The sequence below is a fragment of the Capra hircus genome, chromosome 7, assembly GCF_001704415.2.
Source record: "Capra hircus breed San Clemente chromosome 7, ASM170441v1, whole genome shotgun sequence".
Classification (NCBI taxonomy): Eukaryota; Metazoa; Chordata; class Mammalia; order Artiodactyla; family Bovidae; genus Capra; species Capra hircus.
In genome coordinates, this window is record NC_030814.1 from 14265178 (window position 1) to 14280165 (window position 14988).

The 14988-nt window shown below is 39.0% G+C and overlaps 1 protein-coding gene across 1 annotated transcript in view; it reads right to left on the reverse strand.

Annotated features, from left to right (window-relative positions):
* The window catches only part of ERAP2 (endoplasmic reticulum aminopeptidase 2), a 45999-nt gene that overhangs the window by 18475 nt on the left and 12536 nt on the right, over positions 1–14988 (reverse strand). Inside the window, exons 5-10 of the mRNA XM_005683453.3 lie at positions 12975–13095; positions 7760–7914; positions 4727–4840; positions 3564–3695; positions 3209–3340; positions 513–581 (exon numbers count right to left, since the gene is read on the reverse strand). Of these exons, the coding sequence (XP_005683510.2) occupies positions 513–581; positions 3209–3340; positions 3564–3695; positions 4727–4840; positions 7760–7914; positions 12975–13095 (723 nt within the window). The remainder of the gene's footprint in view (positions 1–512; positions 582–3208; positions 3341–3563; positions 3696–4726; positions 4841–7759; positions 7915–12974; positions 13096–14988) is intronic.

Below are 14988 nucleotides of genomic sequence, written 5' to 3' on the forward strand. Positions count from 1 at the left end.
ATGCCGAATCTTCCTTTAAAACCATACTTGACGGGATTACCGTGACGCTTTTTAAAAAGTTTGCCTTTTCTTTTTTTTTTTATGATAATCTTTTTTTTCTCTCTCTCCTAAAATGTTCCAATAACTTCCCAGAAGTAAACAAAAAGACGAGGCCTCAAGAAAGCCATTCATACTATTTCCAAACCTAACATATTTGGTTTGGCATTTTGCAGAGCCCTGAGGATACCAGTGCAGCAATAACCACTCAGAGGAATTTGGAGCTGAGATATTTTTAGCCATTGGTGGGATTGTGGGAAAGCTGAATTATAACAACAAAAATAAAGTAGTAAGAGCAGCATCCTCCCCTTAATGGCCTGAGCATTCCTTCTTCAGTCAACTCTGTTTCAAGGAAAATTGTGGAGTTTTTTCTTCTCTCCAGTTATTTAAAGGGACAGCTGGACAACTTTACAGACTCACTCCAGGTCTGGAGATAAGCCAAATCTCTTTCACCGTCCAAGTCTCTTTCTACTTACTGTGTTGCTTGTCTTCTTGGAATCAGAATAACAAAATCCACCCGATGCGGAATCGCTTTCTAAACAATTCTAGAAAACAAAAATAAAAGAGCGCTGCCATTTGGCCTCTGAGAGTTGGCTTAAAATGAGTGAAAACATTTGACATGAGTGAAAACATTTATTAACATAAATGTATGAAAATGTAATTCATCTAGACATGATAATGAGCATAGCAATTCATTAAAACTGCATAAAAGTTACTCTTTTAAATATTTAATTGATATTATGTGACACCGTGCTGAGTTAGGTTTTTGGGGAAATTTATCATTTTTGTGCCACCATTTCGTTTGACATCAGAAGGGGGTCAACTAAGAATTTAGGACCTTTAGGGGAAGGTTAGATGGGAGACTCCTACAGTAACTGGAAAGAAGTTGTGATGTCATTGAGAGAGTGAGTACTAGACTGAACAGAAGACAGATTTTAAGTAACAGCTCCATCACTCACTTGTACAAGATCTTTAACGAATCTCCATTAGCATTAGTTTTCCCATTTAAAAAATGGGAAAATCCATTGGAAAAAAATGGGTTAAGACTGCCTACCTTACTTTCTTGAGATGGTAATAAGCACAAAGTGACAAAAATTAATATAGGATTGTTCACAGTCCTGTAATTCTTGGCCAAATCTCTCCTTTAATCCCCTTTCCACTCACTAACTGCACAAAAGATGGATTCTTCCTCTTGGAAAAAAAGGCTCAGGCAAGGTCTACACAGACACACACACACAAGTACGCATCCTTAAAGGAGGAGGGAAGGAAAAGGATGGGAGAGAAGAGCAATGTAAGGCTTGTTGAGAACCTGGGAGGGAACCGGGACGAGATCAACTGGATCACCTGCAGGAGGTGATGGAGAAAGAGCGTCTTCTTGAGACTTTTTTGAAAGTTTAATTTTGTTCCTTGGCCGCCCTGGGTCTGCCCTGCTGTGCGGGCTTTTCCCTGGCTGCAGTGAGCAGGGGCGACTCTGGAGCTGCAGTGGGCGGGCTTCTCGCCCGCGGTGGCTTCTCTTGCTTCAGGACACAGGCTCTGGGGACTTGGGCTGCAGCAGCTGCAGCTCCCTGGCTTGAGAGTACACACCCGGTCATTGCAGTACGTGGGCTTGGTTGCTCCGCAGCTTATGGGATCTTCCCAGATCAGGGATCAACGCTGTGTCTCCTGTGTTGGCAGGTGTATGTTTTACCATTGAGCACCAGGGTAGAACCTTCTTTATAAGTATTATGAAGGATGATATATTTGATCCCTTTTAGGGTTTTCGAGAAATGTCAGTAAAAGTTTTGAGCTACTGTGAAATTTTAATTACTTGCACTTGCTTCTTTGACCACAAAATCACACCTTAAGTTAATCACACCTTAAGTTAAACCTTAAGGATCCGGACTTAATAAGGGCACAGAAAAATCAAATAAGATAATGTGCATGAATTTTTTAAAACTATGACATGCTGTACAAATATTGAATAATATTATTATTACCCCTGGGACAAAAGTGCTTACAAAGAATAGAGGACCTCTTTTGTGTACAGGAGGGGCTTCCCTGGTGGCTCAGAGGGTAAAGCGTCTGCCTACAATGCAGGAGACCTGGGTTTGATCCCTGGGTCAGAAAGATCCCCTGGAGAAGGAAATGGCAACCCACTCCAGTATTCTTGCCTGAAAAATCCCATGGACAGAGAAGCCTGGTAGACTACAGTCCATGGGATCCCAAAGAGTTGGACAGGACTGAGCAACTTCACTTCACTTTCGTGTACAAAGGGCTTCCCTTGTGGCTCAGCTGGTAAAGAATCCACCTGCAATGCGGGAGACCTGGGTTTGATCCCTGGGTTGTGAAGATCCCCTGGAGAAGGGAAAGGCTACCCACTCCTGGCCTGGAGAATTCCACCGACTGTATAATCCAACAGGTTGCAAAGAGTTGGACATGACTGAATGACTGAACTGAACTGAACCATGATTATAGGGTCAATAGAATACTAGGGGCCTGACATGATTCTTTCTCTTAAGCAAATTTTGTTCATTATTATCACTGCTATCATTAAATCAATGGAAACCAATAAAAGAGACTGTCACTCGCTGTAGCAGATTCATGAGTGCCCTTCTAGGTACTCAGCAGAAAGGCAATGAGTGCTGGAGTTGGCTATGAGGAGGAGGTGACCCCTCAGCTGGATCGCAAAGCATGCATAGCACCTGAGTTTTTGAAAAGAAGAAAGAACACTTCAGGCAGCAAGTGCACCGGAAACAAAGGCGTGATGACAGGGACGAGCAGGATTTCTTGCGGGAGGGAGAAGGTGGGTCTCACTCAACCAAATACGGGTTGGGACATAAAGCTGAACAAGGAGAGTTTAAACAAATTTGGGAAGAGAAGATTAGGAGTCACATGAAGGAATTATGAAGTCACGAAAGGTTTGGAAACAGAAGACAAAATGTAGGGTGAACCAGAAGAGGGACATCAAAGAGAAGCAGGTCAAATACTGAACCCCCGGGGCTAAGCTAGTGCAACATCTTGGGTTAGCAAGGTGCCAGAGGAAATAGACAGGTGCTACCTGCTAAACCCTGGCAGTGTGGCAAGTGCAATAAACATCTGTTGTGTGACACTGTAACTATTTATAAGCCTTCCTAATTAGCTTGTCACTGTTCAGGCTTACCAGCAGTCTCCTGTAACTCAGCTGATGACTTACATTTGACAGGCTGTGCCACAAATCATCATTCTTTGCATTTCTATAGCTGAACTTCTTTAAGTAGCGAATAATTCCTTTCCTGAATGTGTCCTCGCTCAGAAAATCCTTGAGCATATTCAAAATACAAGCTCCCTAAATAAAAACACAAAGAAAAAGAAGGTAAAGGGTAGCGTATGTTTTTAAAGGAAGCTTACATGCTGCGGAACATGTGTGATGTCTGATAAATGAACCGCAAACAAAACAAAAAGAGACACAGAAGTAATCTGGCACCAACAACTTGAACTGTTGATGTACTGGCCTCATTATATGTCTCCCAGGGCAGAGCATTTACTACCTGGTCCACAGTATCCCCTACCTTGTTGTAGGAAACGGCATCAAACATTTCCTTTATTTGAATAGCAGTTTTTGCTTGATTGGAGATAGGATGGGATGAATTTAATGAATCTCTTTTAATTACTTCAAAACATGTATTCGAAAAATCGTCATCCTAAACAGGAGAGAACATTTGTTTTTTCAATTGCCATTTGACTCTCAAAGCAATAGCAAAGATGCTAGGTTTAGTAAGATAGTCTCAGAAGGAAGTATTCAAACAATATTTCTTACAAAATGTTTCGTTCCCCTTATATAGCCCCCTTTCACCAATTCTCTACTTTGTTAGAGGTATGAATGTGATATTTCCTCAGACACTGCCTGAATGTTTACCACGAGCAAGGCCCTTGGACACAGAAATAAAACAAAGGTTCCCTCAGCTGCAGTCCTTTCAACACTCTGCAAGGAAGAGGCATTGTACACATTTTACAAGTGAGAATGCATGAAGCTTTTGGATTAAACCACAGACTCAGCACATAGCAAAAAAAAAAAAAAAAAGACACTGACTTTGAATCCATGTCTGTCCGCAACTGTACTGGGCCAAATATTTACCCCAAAAAGCGCGTTATCCATTACTAGTTAGCACTATCTTGCTATGTGCTGTTCAGGCCCCCTTCGTGCTTGCTAAGTGGCTTCAGTCATGTCGGACACTTTTCGACCCTATGAACCGTAGCCCACCAGGCTCCCCTGTCCATGGGATTCATCAGGCAAGAATACTGCAGTGGGTTGCCGTTCCCTTCTCCAGGGGATCTTCGCAACCCAGCGATCCAACCCTGGTCTCCTGCATTGCAGGCAGATTCTTCACCATTTGAGCCATCAGGGAAGCACCATCTTAGAATTCATTAGGTTAACAGACATATTGCTTATAGACTCTTGGATAAATATAGAATAATGCCTGAAATTTTCATTTTCTTTTTGGCAATTTGGAGTATTTTGACAGCCTCCAGATCAGTGAGAAAATAAACTGGCTTAAGCCACCCAGTCTGTGGATGGCAGTGCTAGCAAACCAATACAATCTGTTTATACAAAAGAAAATACCACAGATTCAAAAACGCAATGCCGTGTTCTCTTTGGCATTTTCTAAAAATTATAATAGTAAATTAATGATTTCTTAGGACATATAGTATGAGATACAAAGTTGTGACTTACAAACTGTAGCTCTGGATATGTGATATTGAGAGAGATAAGTTCCATGTACGTTGCAAAACCTTCATTGAGCCAAATATCATTCCACCATTCCATTGTAACCAGGTTACCAAACCACTGGGAGGTAAAAACTCAATGTTAAACAAATATAAACAATTATTAACTGCAGCAAAAAAATACGACGGGTGGTAACTTCTTTTAGAAGTTGAGGCCTCTTCTCTGTCTTTGCTACCCTTTTCTCTCTGCACAGCATCTTTCTGCTGGTTTCCCTGCCTTCTCCCCTCACCACCACATTTTTGCTTGTTTCACTTATTTCCTTTGTGTCCACATTGCCTCCAATGCCCTACCTTCCATTATATCCTCCCTTTATTTCCTAGATATTAGACTTCATATTAAGGAAGAGAATGAGACATTTTATTTTAGACATTTTGCACAATTAGTATAATCTCACCTTGTCACTGACTCACAGTGAGGGTCTAAGGAGAAATATAAGCCAGAATATTCTTGATGAAGTCATCTTTTTGTATTAAGTAGCAGGTACTTAAAAGGATAAGAATTCATTTAGGACTTTCAGATTGTTACATAATATTACTAATGAGCAAATGTAGTTGTTGACCTCTGTCCCAGTTTACTTCTAGGGATCAATTTGGCCACTAATGAGAATAAAATTCTGAGATTTTAAATATATATAAATAAAGAATGCGAAAAGATAAGCTAAATAGAAATTTATCCTTGACCTATATTTGATCTGTAACACATTTTAAATATTATTTTTTTATATATTATTACATTTTACCTATTTGGCCTTTGTTGTTTTAATGTGCCTCTAGTTTATCTATTTTAAGAGTGCAGTCTCCAGATGGACTGGAAGCTTAAATAATAAGATTTTAGGATTCAGAAGAGCCTTGTTATAGTTACAGAACAGAAATCACTAGGTCCATAGCTACTAGAAACTGCCCAAGCTCTATACCTTTTCTTACAGCTTTCAGATCACATTGAAAATGCGCGCCAATCTTCCAAAGGACATCTGTGAGAAAGAATGGTGGGTGTTTCCTCAATTTGAGAAGTGATGAACACAGGAAGTTCAAGCTGGTTATGGTGGTCATTTCACCAGTCAGGAAGAGTATTTTATTCATTCATTCAGCCAGTGAATATCTATTGAGAATCTACTATGTTCCTGGCACTATGCCATGGCAAAATCTCTTATTTTTTAATTTTCAACTTTACCCTTTATCATGGCCATAGTAATAAGAGGGTTATTTTTTTTAAAGCAGCAAACAAAAGACCTTGTTATATAGAAGAAATACAAAGATGTATGTAATAGAGCTACTACCTTAATACAGATGGTAGAGGTCAACCAGTGGACACATACATGCACTAAAATGTTACTGGCCCTGTGATTTATATCTGTACAAGAGGCAGAGGGGATTCCAGAAGGAAAAAGTCAGTTTCGCTGAGAGAGTGTGTAGGATAACTGGGAAATGATTCACTTCCTGAGTCTTACAAGCAGTCCCCAGGAATGTTGGAAGTGGGGTGTGCACTAAGCCGATCAGGTAGCAGGAACAAAAGCACAGAGAAGTGATACGACCTGGGCCTGTCGAGATAATGGCAGGTAGATTGGGATGGCTGACGCTGAAGGTGTCATTCAGAGAAGAGACCGGAGAGGTGGCGGGGAGCAGGGTTATCTGGGCCTTATATGACACACTGTGTATCCTTGACTAACCGAGCATTGAGAGTCTTTGCCAGGGCTTTGTGCCGAGGACTGACATGCCAGATGGATATGAATGGGAAGACAAAATAGTCAAGGCAGAAACTCCAGTGGGGCCTGCTGCTTCAGCCCTGGACTCTGCGTTTTAATGAAAGAGAAGCTTTCAAAGGAAGGTCTTAAGGCAGCATGGAGCCTCAAAAGGAAAGCTCTCTGCTTATTTCCCTATGAACACTGGGTAGAAAATTAGGAATCCCCAGACTCAGTTAAGTGCTTTAGAGCTTCCAGAGACTAATAATCCAAACTCCTAAGATGAACCAGCGGGGAGATGCTAAACCAGAGGAAGCTGTTCATATGCTCTCAAAGTACGGCGCTGAGCATGGCTCCGGGTTCTTCATCTGCTGCTTAAAACAAACAAACAACCCCTCTTATTACTATGGTCATGATAAAGGGTAAAGTTAAAAATTAAAAAATAAGAGATCTTACCAGTTTCTACAATTGAATGATATGTGCCTATATGGTGAGAGAGAATTTCCGGTGTCTTTAATAATTCCCTGCATATCAGGGAACTTGCAGAAATAAAACAGAATGAAAAAAGTCTCTGGTATCTGAAGAGCTGACTTTACTGTTTCGTAGTTGTATGTAATACTGGGTTGATGGACAGGCCTTGGAAATCTTCTTCTGTAAGAAATGGTAGCAGTGGCGGTCACTGCCACTACTGTGACCAGCTAACAGTTGCTGGGTACCTAGTGTGTGACAGACACATTTATCTGTAATCCGCACAACAGATTCAGGAAGCAGGAGCTATTATGAACGTAATTTTATAGATGAGGACACTGAAGTTTAGAGAGGTAGGTAGTGCGTTCAGGGTCAGTAGCCTGGGAGTACAAGGACTTGAAATACTTCATTATGGCCAAATAACGACAAACTCCAATTGAAGGGAGCTTGATTTTGTCCTAGACTGGAATGCCGCTGTGCTAGAGGGTGTATGGGGAAATAAAAATCTCTATTTGTAGGGGTTTCTAGTACTGTGCTCTATGTACCTGTATGATCTCTACCCTTCTTTACTAAAAGACATTTGGAGGCTTTGCGCCTTGAAAGGTTTTAGAGGACATAGTGGCCAGTTCTCCTGTGATAAAATTCTTGTGTGAGACCCATAGTCTAGAGATTGAACATTCTGCTACTCGACATGCAATATTCGGTTTGATGATCCCTAAGGTGCCCCCAGGAAATAAAATGACATGATTTTCCATTGTTTGGGGAATCCTGGGGGTGTTCTGCATGATGCTCTTTAGAACCGACACCAAGAGAATGCCGTGAGAGCCAGGTACCTGGTGTGCTAGTTCATGGGCTATGACCTTGGTGACCCACAGCTTATCGGAAGTAGAGGAGGTCTTGGGGTCAAAGAGCAGCGACGTCTCTCTGTACGTGACGAGGCCCCAGTTTTCCATGGCTCCACTTGCAAAGTCAGGAATGGCAACGAGATCTAAGGAATAAGAGCAATGCTTAATCATTACGGCTCCTACACCAGAAGTGGGATTTGCTTCCTTCTTAACTACGCTACGATCCTTTCAGTGTATATAAGCAGACATTCTAAAAACACTATCTCTTTTTCTTAACATTGATATGGTGTCTTGTAGTTATGGAAAATAATCAGTATCCATCATCAAGCAGAATAAATTTTACTGGTAAAGTTTCATTTCTAGGTGAAGTAGCCTAGTGACATAACCATTATTTCCTAATACTAAACTGTGAAATCACCTTAGGTGCATTACTGCTGAGAAAATCATTCATTTGAAAACATTCATATTGTATTTTATATTAGTATTACAGAAAGACTTTGAAAATATAAGGTATCAAATGATCTCTAAAATATTTGGATTCAACAAAACATATAATGAACTCATTTCTATAAAAAAGAGAAAATAAGGGACTTTTAATTTCAGGAGAACACTGTTTAGAAGCATCTCTATAGTCAATATTTCAAGCACATACAGCCTCTAAGTGTCCTTCTAAGGCAGTAAAGGGAAAAAACTGTAGACATCAATTCTTTCTGACTTCAATTTCCTTTTCACTGTTAATATTTCCTCTACTTCTTGACAAAATTTTAGGGAAAAAATGTAAAATTTCATCATCTTTTAGCCCCTCAGGTATAATGTATATTCAGTTCAGTTCAGTCTGTTCAGTTGCTCAGTCATGTCCGATTCTTTGCGCCTACATGGACTGCAGCACACCAGGCTTCCGTTTCCATCACTGACTCCCGGAGCTTAATTAATATATATTAATTTATATCATGTCTGTGTGAGAGTGTATATATTCATATATATATATATATACCCTTTGCCGATGAATTCATGTTGATTAGAAAACTTCTGGCTAATATTTAATCTTAGACTTCTTTTTATTCTGCCAGGTCATATTGGAAAAAATACTGTTCTTTGGCTGAAAAGCCAGGTAATTTAAAAAAATAATAATAATTTGAAATAAATCAAGTCACTTGGCTTGACATCTCATTGTCTCGAATTAGTATTGTTTAATTCTAGTGGATAAAAGCAAATGTGTATATTGCAATCAAAAAGTAAACTAGCACTAATCAAGATTAGTATTCATTAGCACTTCAAATATGGGAATGATTCCTTTTCTGACTTGCATCAATGATTTTATATTAGTTATATTATTTCCCAAAGCCATTAGAAATGCTTATATCTGTTCTACTCTTTCTTTTTTTTTAATTTATTTTTTATTGAAGAAAAATTGCTTTACAGAATTTTGCTGTTTTCTGTCAAACTTCAACATGAATCAGCCATAGGTATACATGTATCCCCCCCTCTTGAACCTCCTTCCCCTCTCCCTCCCCATCCCACCCCTCTAGGTTGATACAGAGCCCCTGTTTGAATTTCCTGAGACATATGGCAAATTCCTGTTGGCTATCTATTTTACATATGGCAGTATAAGTTTCCATGTTACTCTTTCCGTACATCTCACCCTCTCTTCCCCTCTCCCCATGTCCATAAGTCTGTTCTCTATGTCTGTTTCTCCATTGTTGCCCTGTAAATAAGTTCTTCAGTACCATTTTTCTAGATTCCATGTAAATGTGTTAGAATACAGTATTTATCTTTCTCTTTCTGACTCACTTCACTCTGTATAATGGTTTCCAGGTTCATCCACCTCATTAGAATGGACTCAAATGTGTTCCATTTTATGGCTGAGTAATATTCCATTGTGTGTATGTATTACAACTTCTTTATCCATTCATCTGTCGATGGACATCCAGGTTGCTTCCGTGTTCTAGCTATTGTAAATAATGCTGCAATGAACAATGGAATACGTGTGTCTTTTTCAATTTTGGTTTCCTCAGGGTATATGCCTAGGAGTGGGATTGCTGGGTCATACGGTGGTTTTATTCCTAGTTTTTTAAGGAATCTCCATACTGTCTTCCACAGTGGCTGTATCAATTTACATTCCCACCAACAGTGAGAGAGTGTTCCCTTTGCTTCACACCCTTTCCAGCATTAATTGCTTGTAGACTTTTTGATGAGGGCCATTCTGACCAGTATGAGGTGCTATCTCATTGTAGTTTTGATTTGCATTTCTCTAATAATGAGTGATGTTGAGCATCTTTTCATGTGTTTGTTAGCCATCTGTATGTCTTCTTTGGAGAAATGTCTGTTTAGGTCTTTTCCCCACTTTTTGGTTGGGTTGTTTGTTTTTCTGGTTTTTAGTTGTATGAGTTCCTTGTATGTTTTGGAAATTAATCCTTTGTCAGTTGTTTCATTTGCTACTATTTTCTCCCATTCTGAGGGTTTTCTTTTCACCTTCCTTATAGTTTCATTTGCTGTGCAAAAGCTTTTAAGTTTAATCAGGTCCCACCTGTTTACTTTTGTTTTTATTTCCATTACTCTAGGAGGTGGGTAGGAGAAGGCAATGGCACCCCACTCCAGTACTCTTGCCTGGAAAATCCCATGGATGGAGAAGCCTGGTAGGCTACAGTCCATGGGGTCGCTGAGGGTCGGACACAACTGAGCGACTTCACTTTGACTTTTCACTTTCGTGCATTAGAGAAGGAAATGGCAACCCACTCCAGTGTTCTTGCCTGGAGAATCCCAGGGATGGGGGAGTCTGGTGGGCTGCTGTCTAGGGGGTCACACAGAGTTGGACATGACTGAAGTGACTTAGCAGCAGCAGCAGCAGGAGGTGGGTCATAGAGGATCTTGCTTTGATTTATGTCATCAAGTGTTCTGACTATGTTTTCCTCTAAGAGTTTTATAGTTTCTGGTCTTACACTTAGGTCTTTAATGCATTTTGAATTTATCTTTGTGTATGGTATTAGGAAGTGTTCTAATTTCATTCTTTTACATGTAGCTGTCCAGTTTCCCAGCACCATTTATTGAAGAGGCTGTCTTTGCCCCATTGTATATTCTTCCTCCTTTGTCAAAAATAGGGTACCCATAGGTGCATGGGTTTATTTCTGGGCTTCCTATCTTGTTCCATCGGTCTATATTTCTGTCTTTGTGCCAGTACCATACTGTCTTGATGACTGTAGCTTTTTAGTATAACCTAAAGTCAGGAAGCTTGATTCCTCCAGCTCCATTCTTCTTTCTCAAGATTGCTTTGGCTATCGGGGGTCTTTTGAGTTTCCATATGAATTGTGAAATTTTTTGTTCTAGTTCTATGAAAAACGCCATTGGTCATTTGGTAGGGATTGCATTGGATCTGTAATTTGGTAGTATCGTCATTTTCACAATATTGATTCTTCCTACCCAGGAACATGGAATGCCTCTCCGTCTGTTTATGTCACCTTTGATTTCTTTCATTAGTGTCTTCTAACTTTATGTGTACAGTTCTTTCATCTCCTTAGGTAAGTTTATTCCTAGGTATTTAATTCTTTTTGTTGCAACGGTGAATGGGATTGATTCCTTAACTGTTCTTTTTTATTGTTAGTATATAGAAATGCAAGTGATTTCTGTGTATTGATTTTGTATCCTGCAACTTTGCTAAATTCACTGATTAGCTCTAGTAGTTTTCTGATGCTATCTTTAGGGTTTTCTATGTACAGCATCATGTCATCTGCAAACAGTGAGAGCTTTACTTCTTCTTTTCTGATCTGGATTCCTTTTGTTTCTTTTTCTTCTCTGATTGCTGTAGCTAGGACTTCCAGAACTACATTGAATAATAGTGGCAAAAGTGGACACCCTTGTCTTGTTCCTGATCTTAGGGGGAGTGCTTTCAGGTTTTCACCATTGAGAATAATGTTTGCTGTAGGCTTATCATATATGGTCTTTACTATGTTGAGGTAGGTTCCTTCTATGCCCATTTTTTGAAGAGTTTTAATCATAAATAGATGTCGAATTTTGTCAAAGGCCTTTTCTGCATCTATTGAGATGATCATATGGCTTTTATCTTCCAATGTGTTAATATGATGTATCACATTGATTGATTTGTGTATATTGAAGAATCCTTGCATCCCTGGAATTAACCCAACTTGATCATGGTGTATGAGCTTTTTGATGTGTTGCTGAATTCTGTTTGCTAAATATATCTGGTCTACTTTTTCTTAATCTGCATGCTGCCTTTCAGTTAACTTTATTTTAAATGCATTCATTTCATATGGTCTTCGAGGTTGCATTTTTCAAGAACAACTTAGGATTTTTGATGGCTGTTACTTGATCTTTCCTTGATTTTTGACATAGAGGACAGCAATGGACTGTGGTAACCTGATTTAGCGTGTCTGTGCTAAAGGGTGTATAGAACCTCCACTGTAATGATACCACGAGACTCAAGAACTATGGGAATAAGCCCCTGGAGATGTCTTCTGATAGTCCTTTAATTCTCTAAGAAAAACTGCATGAAGTTGGTCAGGAAAGGGGAAGAAGGACATGTTAAGGTGTGTGTTGTAAAGTTCCAAAGGAAAACAATGTTTTGTCACTGTCCGAAACTCTAAAAATTAATCTACATAACTTATAAAATTTGTCAGTGTTTTCATATATTCTGCAACATCATAAAAATCACAATTTTTATTTTTTAAGATAGAAAATGGAAACCAACAAAGATGAGCTATTTGTATCCTCTCATAAAGATCAACTACTACCACATTCAAATTATCTATTTCCTTCAAATCTCTCTCTTTTTTTAAAAATGCCTGTGCCGCAGTCTTATCTTCCAGCCTCAAACACTCTGTAGATAACAGATGGAGGGACAGTTTTCAGCTATTTACATAAACCTTTGGCAAGTTTTATAAAAGATTGCTAGTCTTATATGAATATGATATAGAAGGAAATATATGCTCCAGAAATTCATCCATTTAAATCTAATATAAAATGCAGATATTTTAATATTAAACCTGATAAAAGAACAGCAAAATGAACCCAAGTACTTGGGCTTCTCATAAATACTTTATTTTCTACACTCAAAGACATCTCTCAGGTATAAATTACTGCTTTCTGGGCTAACTGAAGTTCCTCAGTGCTCATTTTAATCACATATAAAGAGAGATGAAATCAAAGCAAGTTCTAAAAATAAAGACAATGATTTAGAATTTGAACCTACCCAGTTTGGGGAGTGGATAGTGGATATCAAAGTAATTTTCATAAAAGTCCAGCAGCTTCAGTGATGCTTCCAAAGCATAATGTGTTTGACTCCATTTGTCTGGAGATGCATAGATGGACACCTGGGAATTTTGGTGAGAAGAATGATCTTTGAATGACAAGCTCCTTGGCATGATTCCACTCCTAACAACCTTCACCCAAAAATGGAGACTATATTTTTCAAGAAAGTATTGAGATACCGTTAAACATGTCATCAATAGGGGGTAAGATGTTCTGTAAAGTATTAAAGAAAAAGTGCCTCTTGAAAACTATAGAAAATCCAGTACTTTCTGTTACAGTTAATCTGTACATTTCAAGCTATATAAACCCTTTTACATCATGAGACCTCACTTCAGTTCATCGCGATCATGTATTCTAGCATTTGAGAATTAGCTTTCCAAAATGATGACCACCAAAAGAGTTTCGATAAAACACAGTTGTATTAGGTGGAAAAGCCTTCATGAACTTGTTGGAACCACCCGCTGCTGTGTTTTCTTTAAACTCAACGCCCAGATAGGTTCACTCTCTCCCTGCACAGTAACTACTAGCTAGTGGAAAAAATAAAGTTAGATTCCAGTTTTCTTGGGTTTCAAGTACAGTAGTGCTTTCATTTCATAATCTGCTTTCATGCTCTGATTTTACTGAAATCCCTCAGAAATTTTATAAGCAAGATGTTAGTGGCCACAGTACCTTACCAGGCGCTGTGCTAAATGTGCCCTTGTAAAACTTGTAAACTCTAACTTAGTCCTCTCAACCACCTCCTGAAATAGAAGCTATTTTCTTCATGTTAGGAATGAAGCAATGAAAACACATGGAGATTAAATAACTTGCTTTAAGTCTCGCAGATGGAAAATTATAGAGCTGGGGCATGAATCCAAGGAAACTGACAGGACCCTGCCCCCTAAAGTAAAGTGCAATCTGACCTCACACACACCTATATCAATCTACATATATATCTGTGTGCAGCAATGTATGTAGACACATTGCAGATAATAAATATCTGCGTATCCATGGTTAGTATGTATGGAAATTATAATCGATGTTTTATTGCTATTTTTCATAAGCACTATTTTATGGCTCTTTGAATATATTTTTTGTGTCTGTAATGCATTGGAGAAGGAAATGGCAAACCACTCCAGTATTCTTGCCTGGAGAATCCCAGGGACAGAGGAGCCTGGTGGGCTGCCGTCTATGGGGTCGCACAGAGTTGGACACGACTGAAGTGACTTAGCAGCAACAATTCCTCAGGATAAGGAGTTCTTTTCTATTTTTCATGTATTCATTGATATTCACAAAACTTTGTCAGATAATTATTGTGTGTGTTTGTGTTCAGTCACTCAGTCCTGTCTGACTCTTTGCGATCCCTGCCGGACTCCTCTGTCCATGGACTTCTCCAGGCAAGAATACTGGAGTGGGTTGCCATTTCCCCCTCCAGGGGGTGGTGCCAACCCAGGAGTTGAGCCCGCGTCTCTTGTGTCTCCTGCACTGGCAGGTGGATTCTTTACTGCTGCACCACCTGGGAAGCCCCAATTATTGGGTATTGTAACCTTTTGTAAACAACGAATGCTCTAAAAATGATGAAGACCTCCTTTCATTAAGGAAATAAAATTATAGAAAACAATTGGAAAAAATGTAAATATCCTAGAATAAGATGCTGATTAAAAAATCCATATGGTACCTCTATGCATTAGAGTACAATACTATGCAATCATTAATATTATAGAAAAATACTTGATGCCATTTAATTTTTATAGCATATTATGGTGAGCTAAAATAATTGCATATTATTTGCAAAAAGTATATATAGATTTATACAGTATATATTGTTATTATATACAGTTGCATACTGACAGACTTACAGAAAATACTTGGAATATACCAGGACACGCCCCTGTAGTGCTCACAGGTTATTTTACTTTTTATCTCTCTCCATTTTTGTAAATAATATGTATACATGATATTTTGATAATAAGGGG